At 44.9% G+C, this 21,294-nt stretch overlaps 1 protein-coding gene across 1 annotated transcript in view; it reads left to right on the forward strand.

Annotated features, from left to right (window-relative positions):
• dchs1b (dachsous cadherin-related 1b) overlaps positions 1-21,294 on the forward strand; it is an 85,387-nt gene that overhangs the window by 11,972 nt on the left and 52,121 nt on the right. The window contains exons 2-4 of the mRNA XM_083987203.1: positions 1,776-2,615; positions 2,704-2,901; positions 3,010-3,783. Of these exons, the coding sequence (XP_083843329.1) occupies positions 1,794-2,615; positions 2,704-2,901; positions 3,010-3,783 (1,794 nt within the window). The 5' untranslated portion in view covers positions 1,776-1,793. The remainder of the gene's footprint in view (positions 1-1,775; positions 2,616-2,703; positions 2,902-3,009; positions 3,784-21,294) is intronic.

Raw genomic sequence — 21,294 nt, forward strand, 5'->3', positions numbered from 1 at the left:
TGAACGAGCGCTGTGTGTTAGAAAAGAGGTACTTTCAATTCTTTTATTTTGTAAGGGCCCGGTTCGCAAGTAGAAGGTATATATTTGTTGAGTGAGCGTGAATGCCTCAATTCAATGTATGTGCAAATGCTGCAGCCGGCAGCAGCCTGGTTTTCTCTCGAGAGGTGGCAGACATTCCTAAAGTTAACTGTCCAGATTATACATGCACTGTGGGAGTGATTGTCTGGGTGAATATGGCTGGACAGCAAGGGCCAACACCCTCCACTGACAACCCACCTCCTCTCTGCTACTGGCTGTTTGTCTGCGTCGCACATTTGTACTTTTGATCAATTGTCCCAATTTGTATAGGCTAATGGAGGCAGGACTCATTCAGATCAATGCAGGAGACTGGTGCACATGCAGCATCCTCCTGGTCTCAATGTGTTGTGGATGACTTATATCAGGGCTGGATGGTTCTGCTCATTGCAGGATGTTTTGCGGAGTTATACGCTCCATAAATCTTCCCCTATAAATACTAGTGGAACATGCATAAACAATTGGTCTCATTTTTGAACATAATGTAAATATTTGCAGACCTCATCAAGGGGGTAAAAATGAGCATCTATCTCGTGAGAGTTTAGCACAGCCAGCCACACAGGTTATAGCCTTGCCAGAACAGTTATGAGTGTATTTTCAGAATTTTATGGTTGTGCACAAAAGTATGTGTGTCAAACCTGGGTCAAATACCATTTGCAAATAATTATTGGTGTTTGTTTTAACTTGGTGGAAGTACCAGATGGTGGTTTTGCTGTAGCATTGCTCAGGCAGTGTCAGGTGAGTTTTTCAGATTGCCTTTTTAAACACCTGTGATCGCCAGTGTGCCATCCTCTGAAGCGTCTCCAAGTGGCACGCCGGGTTAACTGGCAAACATCAACACATTTTGGAAAGAAATGTTTAACCCTGGACTGGTGCAGGACTTTGTGGATAGTTACAGTATGTGTATCTGTTCATGATTAGATTCAGCCGTTGACTGATAAGATTGATTTAGCATTAGCATGAGGAGGGTATTATCTTTATGGATCTGTGCATGATTTAGAGTTTGGGGAACATAGAGGCTAAGCTTACAGTCTTAAATGACTGCTTTTCCCCATGAAGCCCCAGCTGAAGCAGCTATATACTTACTTTCCCATGCATTCCATGCGTTTGTGTGTGTGTATGTGTGTGTAGGCATTTGCTATCGTTATCTGCGTTGGATTTAAAAATCCTTACATAGGATCTTGATGCTCATTTCGGTGTCTTTAATGTGTTTTCTGTTGGGATTTCGCCGTGTGACCACTCTGGACACTTTAAAATGTTCTCACCCAGCAAATAAAACTTGTGATCCCTCAGATAAATATAGTTTATGGTGCTGTCCTCAATGTGGTTCAAGCCAATGTGGATCCTGGACAGACTTCGGCTCCCATTTTTATGTTTTTTTCAGATCTTCCTGATTCTAGCTGAGGAGTTCTTTCCAAATGTTATGTATAGGCATTTTATGGGGAAAAAGCTGAAATTCATCAGGCAGAGTCTTTAATACAGGTTCTGCATTGTAAAAGTGTTAGCACATTGTCATGCAAGGATTTAAGATACAGACTCCACAAAAGAACAGTTTGTTTCCATTTTGTGCTACGAGAGGAACTGAATTTTCAAGATGTTTTCAGGGAGAGAGTGAAAAAAGTGCTTCAGCTGCTCCATTCACCTATCATGAAATGAAATACATCTCTTGTGTTTTCTCTTCCTCTTTTTCCTTCTCCCAGGTGTAGCACAGCCCAGCCATGCCGATAACAAGTAAAGGGTCAAGACGGAGGCCTTGGGTCAGCGGACCCTGTGTGTGTCTCTGGAGGTGGAAACCTCTCTTTTATTCCTGCATCATCCTTGTCCTTCTTCAGTCCACATCTGTCCTCGGGGCGCTGGAGCTGCAGCTGAATGAAGAACAGCCTGCGGGGACCATCGTCGGGGACATCAGCGCTGGGTTACCGCCCGGCGAAACTGCAAGTCTTTACTTCATCTCGGACCATGAAGGCACCGGCGTTGGCAGCGACCTCAACATCGACGAAACCACCGGCATCATAACCACCGCACGTCGTCTGGACCGCGAGCAGAGGGACCACTACAGCTTCATCGCCGTGACAATGACGGGAGTCACCATCGAGGTGTCGATCACCGTCAACGACATCAACGACCACGCGCCTGTGTTCCCCAAAAAGAAAGCTGCCCTCAAGATCCCCGAGCACACGGCGGTGGGGACGAGGTTTTCCCTGGAGCCTGCGACCGATGCGGACAAGGACCAGCTGACCACCCAAGGCTACGCCATCAGAGAGGGCAACGTGGGCCAGGCGTTCAAACTGGAGACCAAGAGAGGCGCTAACAAAGTCCTGTATCTGGACCTGGTGGTCAATGGACAGCTGGACCGGGAGAAACGCTCTTCGTACTCCCTCGTCCTCGAGGCATTTGACGGGGGCTCGCCTAAGAAGATGGGATCCATGAGCCTGGAAGTGACGGTGACTGACATCAACGATCACGCACCGGCCTTCAATCAGAGCAGATACCACGCTATCATCTCTGAAAGCCTTCCACAGGGGAGCAGCATCCTACAGGTTAGCCAAGTGCTGTCAGTGTTTGTGTAGCTTCTTATGACTCCACCTGGATCCATTTAACTTCTGTGACCTTTCTTATCTTTTGTAGGTGTTTGCAACGGACGAGGATGAGGGCGATAACGGGCTGGTGCTTTATGAAATCAACCGTCGCCAGAGTGACCCAGACCGCTACTTTGTTATGGATATTAAGTCAGGGGTCATCACTCTGAATAGACCCCTGGACTATGAGCTTAAGAGGGTCCATGAACTGGTGGTCCAGGCCAGGGATAACGCCAGCCACCCAGAGGTAATTGAATTATTACACTACATTAGGCACAATCATTCTCCAAAATGAAACACAAAACAAGACATACAATTTGAAAGTAATAAATCATGCATCATTATCTTTTCCCAGGTGACCAACGCGTTCGTGACTATCCACGTCCGTGACTACAATGACAACCAGCCCACCATGACCATCATCTTCCTCAGTGAGGACGGCTCTCCAAGAATCTCAGAGGGAGCCCAGCCGGGCCAGTACGTAGCCCGGATATCTGTCACCGACCCAGACTACGGAGAGTACGCCAACGTGAATGTGTCCCTGGAGGGGGGTGATGGGAAGTTTGCTCTTACGACCAAGGACAGCATCATTTACCTGATATATGTAGACCAGGTCTTGGATAGGGAGGAGCGGGATTCGTACGACCTCAGGGTGATGGCCACAGACTCCGGCACACCACCCCTCAGGGCGGAGTCATCATTCACCATCCAGGTGATGGATGTAAACGACAACCCCCCTCTGTTCGACCAGCAGTCCTACAGACAGACTATTCCTGAGGTAGTCTATCCCGGCTCCTTTGTTCTTCAGGTCACTGCCAGGGACAAGGACCAGGGCCCCAACGGGGACGTCCGATACAGCCTCCTCAAAGGCAAAAACTCTCACTCTGATTGGTTTTCCATTGACCCAGTCACGGGGATCATTACCACGGCGGCTGCTCTGGATTTCGAATCAGAGCCGGCTCCCAGTGTGACTGTTGTTGCGACGGATAGCGGCCGCCCGCCTCTGTCGTCCACAGCAAAGGTGGACATTGTGCTGCAGGATGTTAACGATAACACGCCCACGTTCTCCAGCAGCTTCTACAACGCCTCCATCAAGGAGAACACCCCAGCCGGGACCTGCTTCCTCGAGGTAAGAGAAACCCTGAAAAACCTTACTCTGTCTTCATTTATCTTCCTCCTTTTTCTCCCTCTCCACTCTTCCTGTCTTCATTTCGTAGGGAAACTGCCGTCTCTAATTCTCAGGGTGTTCAATCTTGCTGCATGTTGGCCACAATACTACTGTCCTACTTACGCAGCCAAAACCAAGTTTTCACTGTCTCCCTCCTTCTCCCATCTCTTTATTCACTCTCTCTTTTCACTCACACCCTCCCCTTAAACCCCCTCTGATTACTCCCCTGGCAAAAGCCTGATTTATACCTCAATATAAATGAGTCTGGAAATCAAAGTCGTGTCTGAAGTGAAAAGCGGTCTCAAAGTCCTACTTCAGAACGGGATGGGTGCACTCAGATGCACTGACACGTTGTGATGTGATTCATAAAAGGAGAGAGGGAGGAGTAAAGAGGACCAGATACAGTAGAGAGGCAGGGAGTGAGACTTCACCTGCATTCCTGAAGCTACTGTGAGGAGATTTACTCTGGTGCTGGTATGTCCTCTCTCTCACCTCGTAGGGTTGCCACGGCAACCCAGCCAGCAGCATAGGGTGAACCCTCGGTATCTCGCGGCAGCTTGACTGATCTCGCTTTTATCTTAATACCAGCAACTTTTCTACTTAAAATGAAAAAAATAAAAAAAGGACGAGCATCTGTCCGTCCTCCAGGCAGCATGACTCGGCACCATGCACCGTTTAGACTAACTGTTTTTACAGGCTGGTTTTTACACCACTGCTGTGGAGCAGATGAGCAGAATAAACGCTTTTCATTTTCTCAGCACTTTTTTTTTATAAAGCCGCTGCCTAAACTTAAAAATACAGCCTTTCCTAATAAAAGGGTTTCGACTCTCCAATCGTGCCAACCGAAGTGGAATTAGATAAATAGTTGAATTTCACATTCTTGCAGGTTCATTTAACATGTCTTTGGAAGGGATGGCTGGTTGGTATTCAATGGAAACTGGCATATGGGCTGCTACTCTGGGAGGATGAGAGATGGGAGAAGTAAGGGAATTAAACGAAGTGATACAGTATGAGACACAAATGAAGTAAAAAGTAGAGCTTAAGAGCAGTGGAAGGAGTGAGAAAGGGGGAAAAAAGAGAGGCCTTAACATGATTTATTGTTTCTTTTTCTATAGATACAGCCTGTCCGTTGCTGAATTCTTGAACCCTGTAATTTGCTCCCAATTAAACTGCTCTGTTAAATTATTATATCCCTCAACCAACTAAATGACCCCCGCGGACCTCGATTCCAGTTGTTGCAGCAGTTGTAATCAAATGTTAGTGTGCTTTTTTTCTAATCCTAGCCAGCAGTGATTCTGGCACTAGGTGCAGGCGTAATCCCGTGCCAGACATCACGGGTGGTTTTCCAGTTTGCCAGAGCGGAGTGAATAAGGCTTGATTTGCTCATTCCGGCACGTTCCTCAAGACTCGCTTGGAAAAGGAGTCAGAACTCTCCAAGCAGGGTCTGTGATTTTGCAGGATAATGGTAGATGGAGTACACTTTTTTCTGGTCAGTGACATATGTGTGGCCTCTAAAACAGGACATACACACACACACACACACACACACACACACACACACACACACACACACACACACACACACACACACACACACACACACACACACACACACACACACACACACACACACACACACACACACACACACACACACACACACACACACATACAGATAGTGTGTTAGACCATAGTCTAATGGATGTCATTCAAGATTTGCTCTGTATTTCCTCCGTGTGCCTGCCAACCCACTGTCGAGGTTGAGGAGCAGTTTTTTATTCCACTCTGTCAAGATAGTGACAAAGTGAAGAATTGGGTCAGCTGGTCCAGTGAGCCCAGTTTACATTTTTGAGTGATGTTATTTGGCAACGACGACTAGGTAGTGAGATTTTGTCACGTTCCTAACGGAGTCGAGACGAAGAATGTTCTCAGAATTGTGCTAATATTTACAATAGATAACAATCGCTTTTGGCTTTTGGAGCTATTATACTGGCCCGCGCTGGCTGATTTCGGACACTTTGTATAAAAACGAGGGAAAATTAGCAAATGTTTAATATCTAAACAAGGAAATGAGCATGAAGCATTGGGTCATATATGCACAGAAGGTAAGGGTTGGTCATTCTCTGTCTCTCTGTATGTTTTTCATCAATCTCTGTTTCTGTTTCTTTGTATCTTTCTCTTCATGTCTCTTTTGCTTTCTCTCTGTCTCCACTCACACATACACACATACACACACATACGTACATGTAGTGATAGTGTAGGAAGCTTCTTATCAGTTTGAGCCACTATAGTAATCTGTAATGTGCTGCACTGTTTATGTAGCCGCGACACAAAGGAGTTATTTATTTCTTGGTTTCCCCGCTTTCCTCTTCCCCTGCTTCCTTAAAGTATTTCCCAGGCAAGAGAGGTTATGGTGCCTCTGTGTGTGTGTGTGTGTGTGTGTGTTTGTGTGTGTGTGTGCACATTCTTCTGATTCATATCCTGAGAAGGTAGAGGTCATGAGAACACCATGCATTGTGGCTGGTGATGAAAAGCGATGGGCATATCTAGAGTGGATCATGGTATTTGCTTAAAGAAAATCTTATTAGCATGCAAATGTTGTTTAAATCTGCTCATCTGCATGGGGCCTGTGCATATGAGCAGTAATGTTACTGAGCTGATATAACTACTGTCAGACTCCGTGCTCCTTTTTTTGGGTAGCTATAATCTGTATGTTGCAGAGTCTTTTCCCTGTGTGGGTTGTGCCTCGCAGAGTTTTTGTCAAATCCAATGACATGCTCACTTTAAGCATGACCTGGCTGCTGGGAACCCACCGCTGATCTCACAAGCATCAACATCTTTGCTCATGCCAGCGCTCAAACGGCAGCACCAACTGACATCAACAGACAGACTGCTCACTGGAAAAAAAAAGAAAAAAAAAAAAACTGAATAAAAATAAATTACAAATAAAAAAGGAAATTGCATTTTTGAGGACACGGCATCGGACCAGAAAGCAGAAGTTTGCACGTGTGCTTACATGTACATGTGCATGCCTGTATGTCATGCTGTACATCTGTGTATGTGTACTTGTGTACACCGTTGAAGCCAAGGGCTTACTGGTGAGCAGGTGATGCTTCTCCCCTGTGATGTTCAGCATGTGGTTTCCTGGTCAAGCCTGTTAAACGGCACTCAATCATCTCGACAGACACACACAGATGTGTTCAGCTGGGAGACATACAGAGGGGCGGAGAATGGCCTGCTGGCATTGTATAATGGTAATGCAATGTCTGTTCTAAGAGTACAGTTTCATACTGTGCTTTAAAAAATATGTTTTTTTTTCATTGTTAAATAGACATAAGTTGAAACACGAGTAAAAACTGAATCATAGAGGCGTCAAATTTGATGATACTCATGATTTTGCTGTGAAATTGCTAAAACTTGAGATAGGATTTCTTAATTATGAGGGTCATGCTAGTGGAAAAGAGCCATTAAAAGGATTTCAGGTTATTTGACGTTGGGGTTTTGCGAGGTAGTTATGAATAGTCAATGTGTTACCCACAGATATTCGGAAATAAAGAGCTTTAGACATTTTAAAACAACGCCCAACAAAACAATCCAATATCCATTTAAATATACGATGCGCTTTATTGGCCCATCAAAACAAGTTGAGCTCTTTCCGATTCACTCAGCCAACCTGCGACTGTGGTGTAATACACAAGTTTATGTTTGGGAATATTGTAGTTCAATAGTTGAAAAAAAAAACTCAAGGAAAGTGCTGTTTTTACGAGAAGATAAAGAGCAGGAACTCTTCTACATGCAGCGAAACATTAATGGATATTAGATTGTTTTGGCGGGCATCTTTTAAAAGTGCGTGCAACACTATTTTTCCATCTGGCGCTGTAGCATACAGTATAGCTCTCTGCTGCCTGTGCTAACTGACAGCACGCCGCTCTGATCCAAATCTGCTGAAGGTAACACACCGACTACCTCACACAACCCCGCGTCAAATGACTCAAAATATCCCTGTAAACCTGCGGTTTTTATCCCTGAACACAAATGTGCCACAAATATGACATGGTTGACAATCTTGTGTAAGAGGAGTATCCAGAATAGAAATGAAATGGTTCATCCTCTGGGGAGCCCTGCGGTTTAACCATGCAGAGTTTAACATTGTGAAGCTGATTGCCGCTGATACTATTCCAGTAGAAAGACATGAAGAAACTGCAGGAAATGTAAAAGAAATCTGCCCATTAAATTAGAGCTTCCCACTTGGAGACCACGACTCTCCACAGCTAATTTCATGGAAATTTGGGATAGTTGGTCATGCAGCAAACTGATGGTCAAGGGGAAATTTTGACCCTGGTGATTTTAGTCCAACCTCACACAGTCAAATGTGGTGAACTCACCTACAGCTGCGATTTCACCTGCAGGCCTTGTAGGCGAAGAAAAAATAGATAACAAAACGAGATGTGAAAGTCACATGTGCGTGTGGTGTGAAGATGGAAATACATATAGAGACAGGTTTCTTTTGACAGGTGGACTTAGTCCTCCTGAACTTCCCACAAAACCACTTGGATAAACAGAGCACGTCTGTCTGTCAGAGCAATCAGGCCTTTTAGTGTGAAGTCCAAAGTTGGGGACGCTGTGGCTGACGTCTATACGTCTCTATAAGGAAAGACTAATCATATTTAAAACGTACACACATGCGTGCACACTGAGACTAATCACATTTGATAAACCAATAGAGCCAGAGACATATGGTGTCACACTCGACGCAGGAAGGTGTTCAGTTCACGCTTCCTGTTACTGCCGACCGGCCTCCTGCTGGTGTTGCGCTGAATACGACCCCTGTGGAAACCAGAGCCAGACCCAAACCACAGCTTCCACTTGGAGCTCGCACGCTCCCCTCCAGCCCAGACTCACAACACACACACTCTAGTTTTTATTAAGCTTGAAAAGTGTGCGGGGAGGATGAAATTTATTGTCCGCTTGATGTCTTCCCTCCTGCTTGCTCTCGTACGGTGGCAGCTGTGCATTAACGCGGCCCTGCTCTGTTGAAACTCCATTTTGTGTTGTTTTAATTAATCTGTCAGTGTGTTTAATCCGTCAGGATCGATATATAGCTGGGCGAAGGAGAGGTCGCAGGTTGGGAGCGGTCACTGTCACCGTCACCGCAGGCCTCGGTTGGGCCTTAACAGGTGATCAGCGGTGACGAATGGTTGGTTTCACACGCAAAAGGGACGCCAGCGAGATTGAAAATTCCCGTGAATCGTTTCATGCTGTTAACAGCTGGCCTCCGTTCTGATACACGCTCGCTCTCTCATCTCCTCCCTCTCAGCGACTCACACTCCTCTCAGCTGCCGGCGTTGTTGACAGGATGTGTGTGACGAGGGATCGGGATGGTGTGTCTGCTATGCGAGCTATTCTCATTACATCCATCAACGCTCGCTGTGAATTCATCACCTGTTTGCTACTGGAGGATCCAGTGAAAAACCATCTTAAGCCCTAAACCTCCTAGATAATGAGATGGGCTCTGTTTGTTAACATTATGTCGGTAATAATGGATAGAAGGTCTGACCCTGTGAGAGTGTTTTCTGAGATGGTTATAATCTTTCAGCTTTTCACTGCATGAACTGTATTGCTTGTGTCTGTCAGTCAGCTGCTTTGATCCAGACTCTCATATCTCAACAGGTATGGGATATGGATTGCATGAAATCCTCTACAGACGTGTATTATGTCTAGATGATAAATCCCTCCGACTTTGGAGATCTTCTGACTTTTCCTCTTTTTTTCCCACCATCATTTTAACATTTTCTTTGTTAGTTTTGGTTTTAGTCCCTGGATGAAGGATGTGTTGCAATAACTCCAGCAATATCATGGTTTTTCCTATAGCTGCGTTTATTCAATCTACTGTTTGATGACCTGATGACCCTCCACTTCTGTTGAATACCCGTCCAAGTAATTTCTCAAGGTGTGCTTGCTAGTATTTGGCAACATTATCATTATTAATAAAACCTACAATACATCTTTGCACTGTATCCCTAGTGCAAACCTTTTTTTTTAATTTAATTTATTTTTTGGTGGTGGCACCAGTTCAGAGCACAGAGTCTCTACTGATCTTGACTATATCTCATTCTGCTAGAATATTTTCAGTAGCAATCAAAATGTTTCAAAGCCTCAAAATGTCAACCTCTTATCAGACAGATTTCTCTTTGCATTTTTCAGCTCTTTGGTGGCTGCTGGGATGTGGCCCCGGGCTGAGTAAATCAATGTTGTTTCTTTTCTTTTTCCCCTCAGAAGCTGTAGTTTGGTTCCATATCACTAGCTGTTGGCATATGCTGTGTTTTAAACCTATCAGAGTGTTCATTCATGTGTGATCTGACTGGCTGATGCCTCTGTGGAGAGGATGGCCTCACGCCTCATTAAGCCCAATACTCTGTACCATATGGCAGTGAGGGGTTTTCTTCTCTTACTCTCTTTCTATCTCTCTCTGGATTTTACTGATTTCTGTTTCATTTCTCCATCTCATCTGCTAGTGAGTACCTCGCTCACCCTTCTTTTTTTCTTTTTTCTTTGTAAGTTTTCACCTCATGTCTCAGGCCTTTCACCGTTATGGCTGCTCTTTGCATGGTCTTGGCAACCCAATCTTTCCCAAGGAATCAATCTTCCATCAGTGAGTGAAACCATCAAGTATGGAAAGTATTTCCTTCTTTGTACTTGGCTGTGTGTTGTTGTTGCTCAATTCTAAACACTAGAGCAGTAAGCACCAAACCATACGTTAAGTAGGAATGTATAATGTGATACCCAAAGACACTGTCCAGATCTGAAATGGACTTAAAGCAGGAGGTAGGACAGCTTTTTGGGGGGGTTTAATTCCTCTAAACTAAATTAATTGTGACATTTCCCCTTATTGCCCTATGACCAGTCCGTCACTGTCTTCAACCTTTGCATGCAAAATCTGTGCGCATTTGTGGAACGCGCACTCGCAGACACCTATTTTCAGACAGCAACAAGAAATACTATTTTCCGATTGGCTGATGGGTCGCTAATTCAATACAGCTGTATGGATGGACTAAGCAGAAAACTGCCTTCACGTCATCCAATCATAGATTACAAATTTATGTGCAGCGAGTTTTATCACTTCTCAGCGTGAGAGATGTCATGTGTGGCGTGTGAGCATGGGAACTTGTCTCGAGGACATTTTGCAAGTTCAGCATCAAACTTCATTCCTTTATTAACCAAGAGCTGTCTCCATTGGTGGAAACCAATCTCCTTATTTTCCTTGTTGTTTCCAACCTCCTATTTCTCACTTCTTAGCATTCAGTCCTAAGTTAGCACCAGCTAGCACTGGCCTTGCTAGCTCATCTCATCACTTTTCCATAACAAATAGACTCCCCTGAAGAAGCAGCACTGCTTAGAGGACATATTACAACCTCTTGTGGTAAATGCAACAATAGCTGAAGCATCTTGGCAAGACTGTGACTGCTAATGCTAAAGTTGGACATGAAACAATAGCAAAAACTTTCTCAGCTCATTTAAAAGTGAATGTTTGTGGGACAGGGAGCTGGTGCAGGTTTCTGCAGGTCAGGGTATGATGTGGTCATGGGAGCGGGAGCACAACTCTGAATGTACTGGAGTTTATTAAGGACTTCGCTTGATGTCTGGTAGAAAATGCCGTTGCGGTAGTTGAGTCTGGATGTGATGAAAGCATGGATCAGTCTTTCAGCAGCAGAGAAGGAGAGTTATGGGGAGAGACCAGTTATGTTTATTAGATGGGGGGAAAAAACAGGCAGTTCAGTAAATTTGATTAACGTAGTGTCCAAAATAACTTAAATGAACTGAAATGATGAATTGTCTCAGGACTACTGGAGATCTAATCAGGGAACATTGTTGGATTCATCTGTCTTTTCTCTCCTGCTTATCGCTCTGCTCCAGTTGTCCTGGGCTGCTTTACATTGTGTCTATCTGCCGTCCAAACCAGACGTCCGTCTTTTCTATCTCTGTCTGGTCCTCCATTTTGTCACAGTCTCGTGTCTTTTTGTCCGATTCCTCTTTCTCATTCAGACAAAGGAACCACCTCGCACACAAAAAGTGCACACACCACCACCACCACCACCACACACGAGCGGCAGGTGATCCTGGGGCTCTTCAGAGTTCATCAGGTCACACTAATCTAATTTCATGACACACTGAGTTAAGTTGGTGTAAATTAGTATGCTTCCCGTGTTTCTCTGGGTTGTATTTGCTTTGGGAGGGGTTCTCCATGTGGAGCAGCAGGTGGTCAATAAGTTTGGGGTGAAGGGTGGTACAAGAACTTGTTTCCCAGTGTATCAGATTCAGCAATTTTGGCTTTACGGAGAGTTCAATGTCAGGTTTGAAGTCACAGTTGGATGCGGTCGAGACATTTCTTCGTTCAGAGAGAAAGATATGAGTGATTCAAATCATTTGAATCATTTTTCTTTGTTGTCTTTTATTTCTCCACAACTCTAGGTCATGACTTTCAGTTGTTGTTGGTGTGTGTACGTGTGTGTGTGTGTGTGTGGGTGAGTGAGTGTGAGCAGCAGCAGGCTCGGAGCTGTTATCTGGCTGACTCCACTCCTCTGGTGTTGTGTCTGAGTCCCAGCTCGCTCCACACTATTTATTTTCCTCTCAGGGGTCAAAGACAGTGCAGCTACAGATATTTGTGTTCTCAAATGAATCATTCATTTAATCATCTCGCTTGTCCTCTTCTTTTTTCTTCTCACCTCTGGAGCTTCAGACGTGGCGAGAGATGCTGAGAGAGACACGGAGGCAGACGGAGGGGGGGCATACATTACTTCTCCAGACCGTTGCATCTAATCGTGCCAAAAGACACAATATTAAACAATACCGCTGATCTCGCCTGCTCTATATGAGATCACAGAAAAATGGCACTGACCAAGTTAAGAGCATTTTATATTCAATATGGTCCACATCACGCCTCTCTCTTTCTTTACATCTCCCAGATGCATTTCTGTCATGCGTGCACCTCATATTGTCTTTTCTTTGGACTTCAGCTTTTTATAAGGATAGTTCTCACCATGAGATGTCTATTAAAGGTTAGAGCAACATCAGAAAGAGGGATAGAGAGTTTCCATTCCCCTATAGTGGAATCTTTTACGAGAGAATCTCTTACTACTTCCCACCTGCCCACACTAACCTCCGCTTCCTTTACTCCCTCCTGTTTGATTACAGCCTGGTGTCGCTGAGTGGTACTGCGGGGCATCACGCTGTATATGTACTGTTAGATGACATTAACATGTACAGTTGATATTTTAATCCAAATCAATGTATGCACAGAGGAGAGAAGAAGCACAGGATGAAACCATGGAGCATGGGCTTCTGGGATAAAACCACAGAAAAGCCAGAGACTTATTTTCACTGTGGGCCGGGGTGCATGTGAGCGTGCACGTGTGTTTGTGGTTGCTGGCTGTGGTCTGTCAGACAGGGTTTGGATGGACTACAGGAGTGGAAATAACTTTACTGTTTGCATGGGCAACTGCTGTGATTTGTTTCGATGAACTGTACAAATCTCGAACCGCGAGAGGCGGCAGGAGGAAAGATTGAAAGAGCGATGACAACGAATGGAGATGTGATCGGAAGAAGATTAAGAAAAAAGTTTGGAGGCAAAATTAATCGACACATGAAGAATTTATTCATAGAGTGAGAATATTAACTTTTCCTTTTCCCTTAACACAGGCAGTTCCATCTTCGTCTTGTGGAGATTCCTCTGCTCTGTCTGGACCCAGTGACCCCGTACATGCAGGACAAGCTGAATATTAATTTAATAAGCAGCTTTCCGATGCAGAATAAACCTCAGTGTGTTTTTCCTTTAAACTGAAAACCAGCTATCACCGTGTTTATTGCACTCTTGTATATTCTTTCTCTGAATTTATACCTACTGGGCCAAGGTCTAATTTATCAATCATTTCAGCACAAACCACTATTATATCCATTTGAATGAACACTTGCTGTAATATTTGTAAAGCTCCACTGACATTAACACTAATAATAGACTTATAAATACAGTGAGCCATTCATCAATAATGGCTTTGATTATTTCTCTAAGCTCTTGAGTTTTAACATTCTTGACAAGCCGGACCGGTTTCCGAGTCGAAATTTTGCTTCGAGCCACTTTCGGCTGCTTCAGGGTGGTCTATCCTTTTCTGACCAACCACACTGTAACTTGCTATTAGGGAAAAGAGATTCTTCATCTCTCCTGTCACTGTGACTTACAGGATTCCCACACTGCAGTTTGAACAAAGCTCTCCTAGGGACTACGACAGAGACAGTTTCTTTTTTTCTTTTTTTTTTTTTAATAGATGCATGTCTCTCAGTCGGATCACGGACGAGGTGTTTGTTTTGGAGTTGCGCGAGGACGCCAAGATGAATTAAGATGAAACAGTAGTCGCTATGTGTTGTTTCAGCCTCACACTGAGTACATTCACAGGCGTTTGGCCTGGGTGATAGGCGTTTGGCGGAGGTTAAGTAAATTAAGACAGATTTAGTCTGTCTTGCTGTTATAAGTGATTTAAGTTTTACTCTGAGGATGAGTCAGATTTAATGTCAATTTAGGAGAACCAACATTTGTGGTGCGCGTGGCCCAAATTCAGCTCTGTGGTTTTGGCCCAAATTTACTGCGGCCTAACACACCCTGGTGTGCAGTTTAGGAAGCTCTTTGTACTGCTTGGAATAAATCTCTTGGTTTTGAAATAACACGTCCATCTCGCAGAATTTAGCTGTAAAAGTGCTACTAGATGATGTTTTCAAGCCAAAGTGCACAGGCGGTGGAGAAGAAAAAAAAGCAGGTGTAGGCAACGTTAATGCAGACAGAGGAGCGCTCTGCTAAACCTCATGACAGAGATGCATTATTGCCATCAAAAGCTCTAGAAGCTGCCATCGCTTGAAGACGTCGCTCTGTTCCTCCTGGAGGGATCAAAGGAACTGACAACAGGAAAAGTAGCAGGGAGTTGCGCGAGCCGTCGTTAAATGTCAACATCTGGAGTCCTCGCTGCTGTCACTCAGGGCGGCTTAATGTTTTCACATCATGGCTCAGCAGAGCGGGACTGTTGTGGAAAGAGGGAGCAGTCGGTTGGTCGGAAGATGAAAAGAGAGGCGCTTTTTTATTGAATCTGATCTCCTACTCATTCATTTTCCAACTGAGGGCCATCTTGTTATAATGGAGGCACAAGGAGGGGATTTCCTTCAGTCATTCCTCTCGTCAGCCAATAAACCTCATGTCTCTGTGGGTATTAGTACGAGTGAGGCTTTACCTCAAAAAAGTATGAATGCATCTCAACACAGTGGGTGTGAAACATCCTCTGAGAGCAACTGAATAGGAAGACACAGTGTAAACACAAGCGAACAAATGATTGTAAAAAGTTTCCTCTAAACACCATGGAACCTTGCATGGCGTATCTACAGTACATCTGTGTTTTCTAAATTGCTTTCTACACATACGTACAGTATATTCAGACATAGACATTTATGCATACTCATGCATGGACACACCCACAGACACGTCCACACCGGTGCCCCCCACAACTCTGGCGGGCTGGTTGAAAGTATTTAGTGTCCTGCTCCGGGGGATGATTATGGGGGAGCTGCTTGATTGCAAGAATCTCAGAGTGCCGGATCTGCTGCTCTAATACCGGATACGAGGGGCTAATGTGAATCCATCGAAGGATATTTTCTCCTTTCAAAAGCCTTTGTTTCTTATCTAAATAATGGTTCTTTCAAGCTGTGCAGATGGAGAAAGTCAGATCAAAGTGCTGAACAGATGATACTGTTTATTTTGAATGTGTAACGCAGTGAGTCTACACTATGCTGTGTGTGGTGATGCTAAATGAATTGCAAACGCCTAATGCTGAGTCATTGACATCATTGCTGTTTAATCTTACTAGGTTTGTATTTCATTTCATTTGAGGGTGCAAACAGGAGATTAGAGAAACAGGTGGAGATCAGTGAATAGTGAACCTACATGTGTGCCCAAGGTTTACATTTTTGACCAAATATATAAAGCTTTTACATTCTCTTCTTCCATTTAAAGCTTCACATCATATCAACCTTTTTCTTTTTTCATTTACACTCATTTTTCTGCCAGGTGCAGGAATCCATTCATACACAGTGTATATTTATACCATTTTATCATGTCATATAAATAAATCGTAGCGCACCATAGTGGGCGTACAGTAATAGCCTTATTGCATTGCATAATATACAGGGTGATACGCTTAATTACAGGATTAAAAAGAGCTAAAAGAGCTCATATTGAAATCACACGTCACTCGGTGAACACTGACTGATACAGCAGCAGACATAGGAGGAGGGGTCAGTGTGGCAGGTAGCTGCTATTACAGCTTCTCAGTTAGACTGAACCTGCATTATCATATTACAAAACCCCATTGTGATGGTGCGTATATATACTGTATGGTACAAAGTGAATATGGAATTTCAAACTGTATTAATGCTCTCACTTGAAGGTTTTAATATTTCATAATGTAGAGCTGAAGCTGTTGAATATATGTAGTGAAGAAATGAGGCTCGAGAAAGACCAGGACTCAGCGTATTTTAGTCAGCGAGCGGGGGTTTGAAAGAAAGAAAAAGGAGAGGGAGTGATGAAAAGACTGGCTGCTCGTGGTGTGAAAGCATGAATGCAGGATGCAGCAGAGGCGCTGATGGTTACCATGACAATGAGAGAGACAGTCGAGGGAGGATGGAGGAGGTGTGGCCAGACCAATTCATCACCACTTACTCCTGTGTGTGTGTAAGCGTGTGCGTTTGTGTGCATGACTTCACCTCTATCTGTCTGAGTACGCCCTTGAAACGGGCTTTTTCCCTCCTGCACACCTTGCCTGCCAACGCATTTACACACACATATTTGTTAAAAGAAGTGGAGCAGTGCAGTGGAGACTGGTGGAGAGCAGAGCAGCTGTGCAGCTCCACTGACACCAAATTTTCCATTGAGAAAGAGAGCGGAGAGAGACATTTCTTTCTGGTTTTCTTCTGCCTGTAAGCAGCCTGTCACTCTCTCTATTGTTTACAAGACATTATCTGCGACAACACACAGGCTGAGAGTGGTATCACAAAATGCCACCAGGCTGCACTAGAAATGCTTTTGATTAGATGATAATGGCTGCAACGAGGGGATGCTATCTGTCTTTGCAAATTAGAATAACCAAATGGCTTCAGATTAGACTGTGAGAGAAAGAGAGAGGGAGAGAGGGAGAGAAAGGGAGGAATCTTCCTTCCAAAGGTATTTTTCATTGCTGTCAGGGGGAGAGTGGGGTCATGTTATTGTAACTGGGCACAGAGAGGAGCAGGCAGACAGTCTTCATATGAACACTCAGCCACGTGAAGGATGACGGCCATTACTTCATACAGATAGCGCGTACGTGTGTGTGTGTGTATGTGGTGGGGCGAAGCATGATGGGTTTTTCGAAGGGTTGGAGCCATCGTTCAGCGGTAACCATGGTAACAGGACTCTTAGGACCACAGGGAGCGAAAAGAGAAGAGAGGAGGAGGAGGGGTGGGGTGGAGGAGTAGGGGGGGGGGAGAGGGGAGAGAAAGAGAGAGAGAGAGAGGGAATTATGGGGAGTGGGGTTGGCGTCTGTATCTTACGATAAGCGGTGATGGAGATCTGGGCCTCGCCGATCCACAATGGAAAGCGTTTTTTTTTTTTTTGCTTTTATTCCCGACAAATCAAAGTGAAACTGAGGGAAGACTTCACAAAAAAAAAAACATGTCTCAGAATAAGTGAAGTAACAGAGTGAGTGTGGGATTACACAGAAAACAGCAGCACACACACACGACTCAAGTGATGCTGGTTGGGTCATAAATAACACAGGGAGATAAAAACAGTCACTCCAGATTAGTTTCCACTTGCAAAAGCGTTTACTCACAGAGCAACATATGCAATTGTTTCAGAAATAGCTTAATATCTTTTTAACAGTTCCCATAGTTCCCTTTAAGTGGACTACAGGAGTCGATTCTATAGGCCAAAAACCCATAAACTTGTTTATTTACCTCACAGGAAACAGGCCGCAATCCTGCACCGCTCTCCTTGTGTAGGAAACGTGCTTTGTTTCGCGTGCGTAGTGCGTGTGCAGCTTACGCTTGTGTACGTGTGAGAGCGCTCAGACTGCTTTTCCAACACCCGAAGTGTGACTTAATGCGAGGTTAACGATCCTCAGCCAGCTGAAAAAGAAACACCATGTGTGCGCTTTATTTGCATCACCTTTAAGTCCCTGTGGTCCGCCGCCGCTTTGAGGTAAACTGAGGTAATGCTTAAAGCCGGCTTTTTAACCCTCGCTTTCCAACAACTGTAAACGCTCGACGTAAGAGCCAGAGCGACTGGCACAGCAGTATAGGTTCGGCCTAGTGGTTTGAATTAGCAGAAAAGTAAATTCCACCCCCCCCCCCCCCCCCCCGTTTAAGGTTTACTCTGCCGCTCTTGCCTGCTTTTGCTCACAGCTTCTTTTCTCCCCTGGCTTATCTAAACTGACGGTTCAGGTTTGCTCCAGCTTTTTAGGCTTCTCCATCCACAAAAACTTCCCAGTCTGACTCCCTCGATTCAGCGCAGACTCTCCTGACAAGCACGCACACTTACACAATATGCACAGCCTCCCAACTGTGGCTCTAAATGGACTCCTTTGTTTTCTTAATTGTCAAATTAAACATGTCACTCTATTTGAATGGGACACACATATGCCAGCTGCCAGCTTCATCCAATGGAGAAATTGGAAGTTGGGGTAGGGGGGGGGGTTAGCTCTTATTCATTAAACACACCACGCTAAAAAAACTACTTGAGCATGCTTGTAAAATCTCTCTCTCACTCTTACACACACATATGTGCCTGCTCACACACACAGACACACACACACAAGCGCACAATGAGGAGAGGATGAAGAAAAGTCGGTGCAGCCTTTTGTCTGTCACAGAGTGCGGCTGGATGGACGACCCCCCCCATCTGGTAACAATCACCTCACAGGCTGCCTCACTGTGTGTGTGTGTGTGTGTGTGTGTATAAGCATGTGTAGCTGTCGTGAGCGGGTAGATGTTCAGACAAGCGTGTGTGTGTGTGTGTGTGCCCTTGTTGTGTGTTTCTAATTCCCGAGTGCCACTAGGAACCCCATCCATCGCAGACCTGTCTGTGAAATATGAAGGAAGAGGAGGGAGAGACCCGCTTCCAAAATGGAAAACTACAACAGCGAACGGGCACTTTCATTCTTTCTGTCCTTCTTTTTTTTTTTCCTTCTCAGAGGGTGATTATTCTTTTATATTTATTTGCTCAGCGGACGTCTTGTTCTCCGTCCAATCACACATCCTCCATTTTACACATTAGTCTGGCCTTTTCCTCCAGCTGCCCCTCTCGCTCTCTTTTCTTTTTCACAGTGGAGTGGATGTGAACCCTGTCGTGTTGTCCGGACTGCCCACGGCTCCATACAACTCACACCTATATTTCACGCAGCGGGAGCACTTCTCTCCGCTTGTTCGCTTGATGAATGCTGCGAGATGTTTTGTAGAGGAAGGATCATTTAGCTTAATTAATGTCCTCCTGCTGCACGGCCCCGAAGACCCATCATTAAGGCTCCCCAATTCAGAGCCGTCTTTATTGGTTTAGGATTCAAAAGAGCCAGGACTTGAACCTTGGCTTGAGGTCCAATCAGTGGCTCGTTTTCTGAGGCAGGTGGAGTTTCTCTGTTGGAACGGTTTCACAGGGAAGTTAAAGAAAGTCTTTTTAAAAAAAAGAACAAATAAATCACAGAGTCTGGCAAATGTAATTTCTCAATGAGCGACTGAGTTTAAGCCATATCCCTCAGTTAGATTTACATTTATTCTAAAAACAAAACAGGTTTCTTATTTTCCCAACCACACTTTTTCACATCGTCTCTTTTTGGGTTTCGGTCGCAGCTCCAATACCACTCAGCCTGTGCAATGTGTAATAAAGTGATTTGGCTGCTTCTTCCCCCTGCCATTTCATTCGCAGTGATTTAGAGGACTGCAGTCAGGTCCATACATTCTCACAAGGTTAGGTTTGATGAATAAGACTTCTTCTGGCACAGCTCTCCTGAGTGCGTGTGTGTGTGTGCATGTTAGACAGAGCTTTGCCTCTCTCCCTCTCTCTCTCTCTTTCTCTTTTTTTCGGCTTACATCAGCGAGGCATGATATACACCAGAGAATATCTGGCTGAAATCCTTAATGAGATGCATTGAATCACCGGGGTAACAGATAAATGCCTGAGTCTCTAAAGGGGCGAGCGTGAAAAAAAAAAAAAAAGTAAGTAAAGTAACTTTTGAGGTTTTAAAATATTCTGCTGGGATGAAAAGCCTACAATTTGTGCACAAAGGGAAGAGAAGGAGATGAGGACTGAAGGAGGAAAATGAGATGGACAGGCGTGCAGGTGGACGGGCAGAAAGGCTCATATTCAGCCCTACACGCACAATTTCATGCTCTCTCTGTCTCAGTATCTCGGCGTACGAGGTTAATGCAATGCTGGTGGTCTGCGTGGACTTAGCGTGCTGAGTGTTCCATTAATCCTGCTATGTTGCACACTGCCCGCTCCAACACACACACACATGCACGCGCGGGCAAACACACACCCACACACACACACGCTGAACATCCAACAAAGATCTGCAGCCAAGATAGAGGAGAGCTGTGGCAATTATACACCTAATAAATCAGTCATTCACTCATTTTTGTATGTATGCCTTCACTGTGCAACCCCCTCCACCTCCACACCGCTGACCTTTACACACACATTCATACACTCTCACACACACACACACATATATGCAGTCTCAAAAATACAGACGATTGTATAATCACGTTCATTCAGAAATCACCTCGGCTAGAGTGCAGTGCATGCACACACATTATTTCATGGCTGACAGCTGACTAGCTTATGAAGTGACTGAGCTGTGGTACCAAAAATGTCACAGTTCAGACTCGGTCCACTGTCGGGGGCGGGGGATTGTCCCCAGGCCGAGCCAGACTCCCCTTAGATTCCAGAGTGGGTATCGCAGACCTGGATCAGGGGCATAAACACACTTTCTGCTTTAGTCATCAAGTCTCCCCCACTTTTTGGAAACCATATAGAGTAGAGGAGGGGTGGGGTTCTTGTGTCCGAAAACTAAGCCAAAGGTGGGGGCGAGTGGAGGGGTTTGGCTCAGCAGGGCAAAAACAGGATGACTGTGTCAGATGTACTCGGGTTTCTCAGGTGTGAGAGACAAAGGTACATTTACATCCCAACACGTTTGAGAGAATTACAGCTGACAGCTCCGTCCCCGAGGCTCGGTCACATGCTCCCACCAGATTCATATTCATGGTGAACAAACGGGCCTGTGCTGCGGTGTAGGTGAAAAGGACAGGGAGCAACGTTTTTTTTGACTGACACGCAGCAGTTGCCAGGTTTAACGTCAAGTCGTATTAAGACAGAGATTGGAGAGTTAAGGCAGGTAGCTCAGAAGTGTG

Source organism: Trachurus trachurus, assembly GCF_905171665.1.
Source record: "Trachurus trachurus genome assembly, chromosome: 14".
NCBI classification, from domain to species: Eukaryota; Metazoa; Chordata; class Actinopteri; order Carangiformes; family Carangidae; genus Trachurus; species Trachurus trachurus.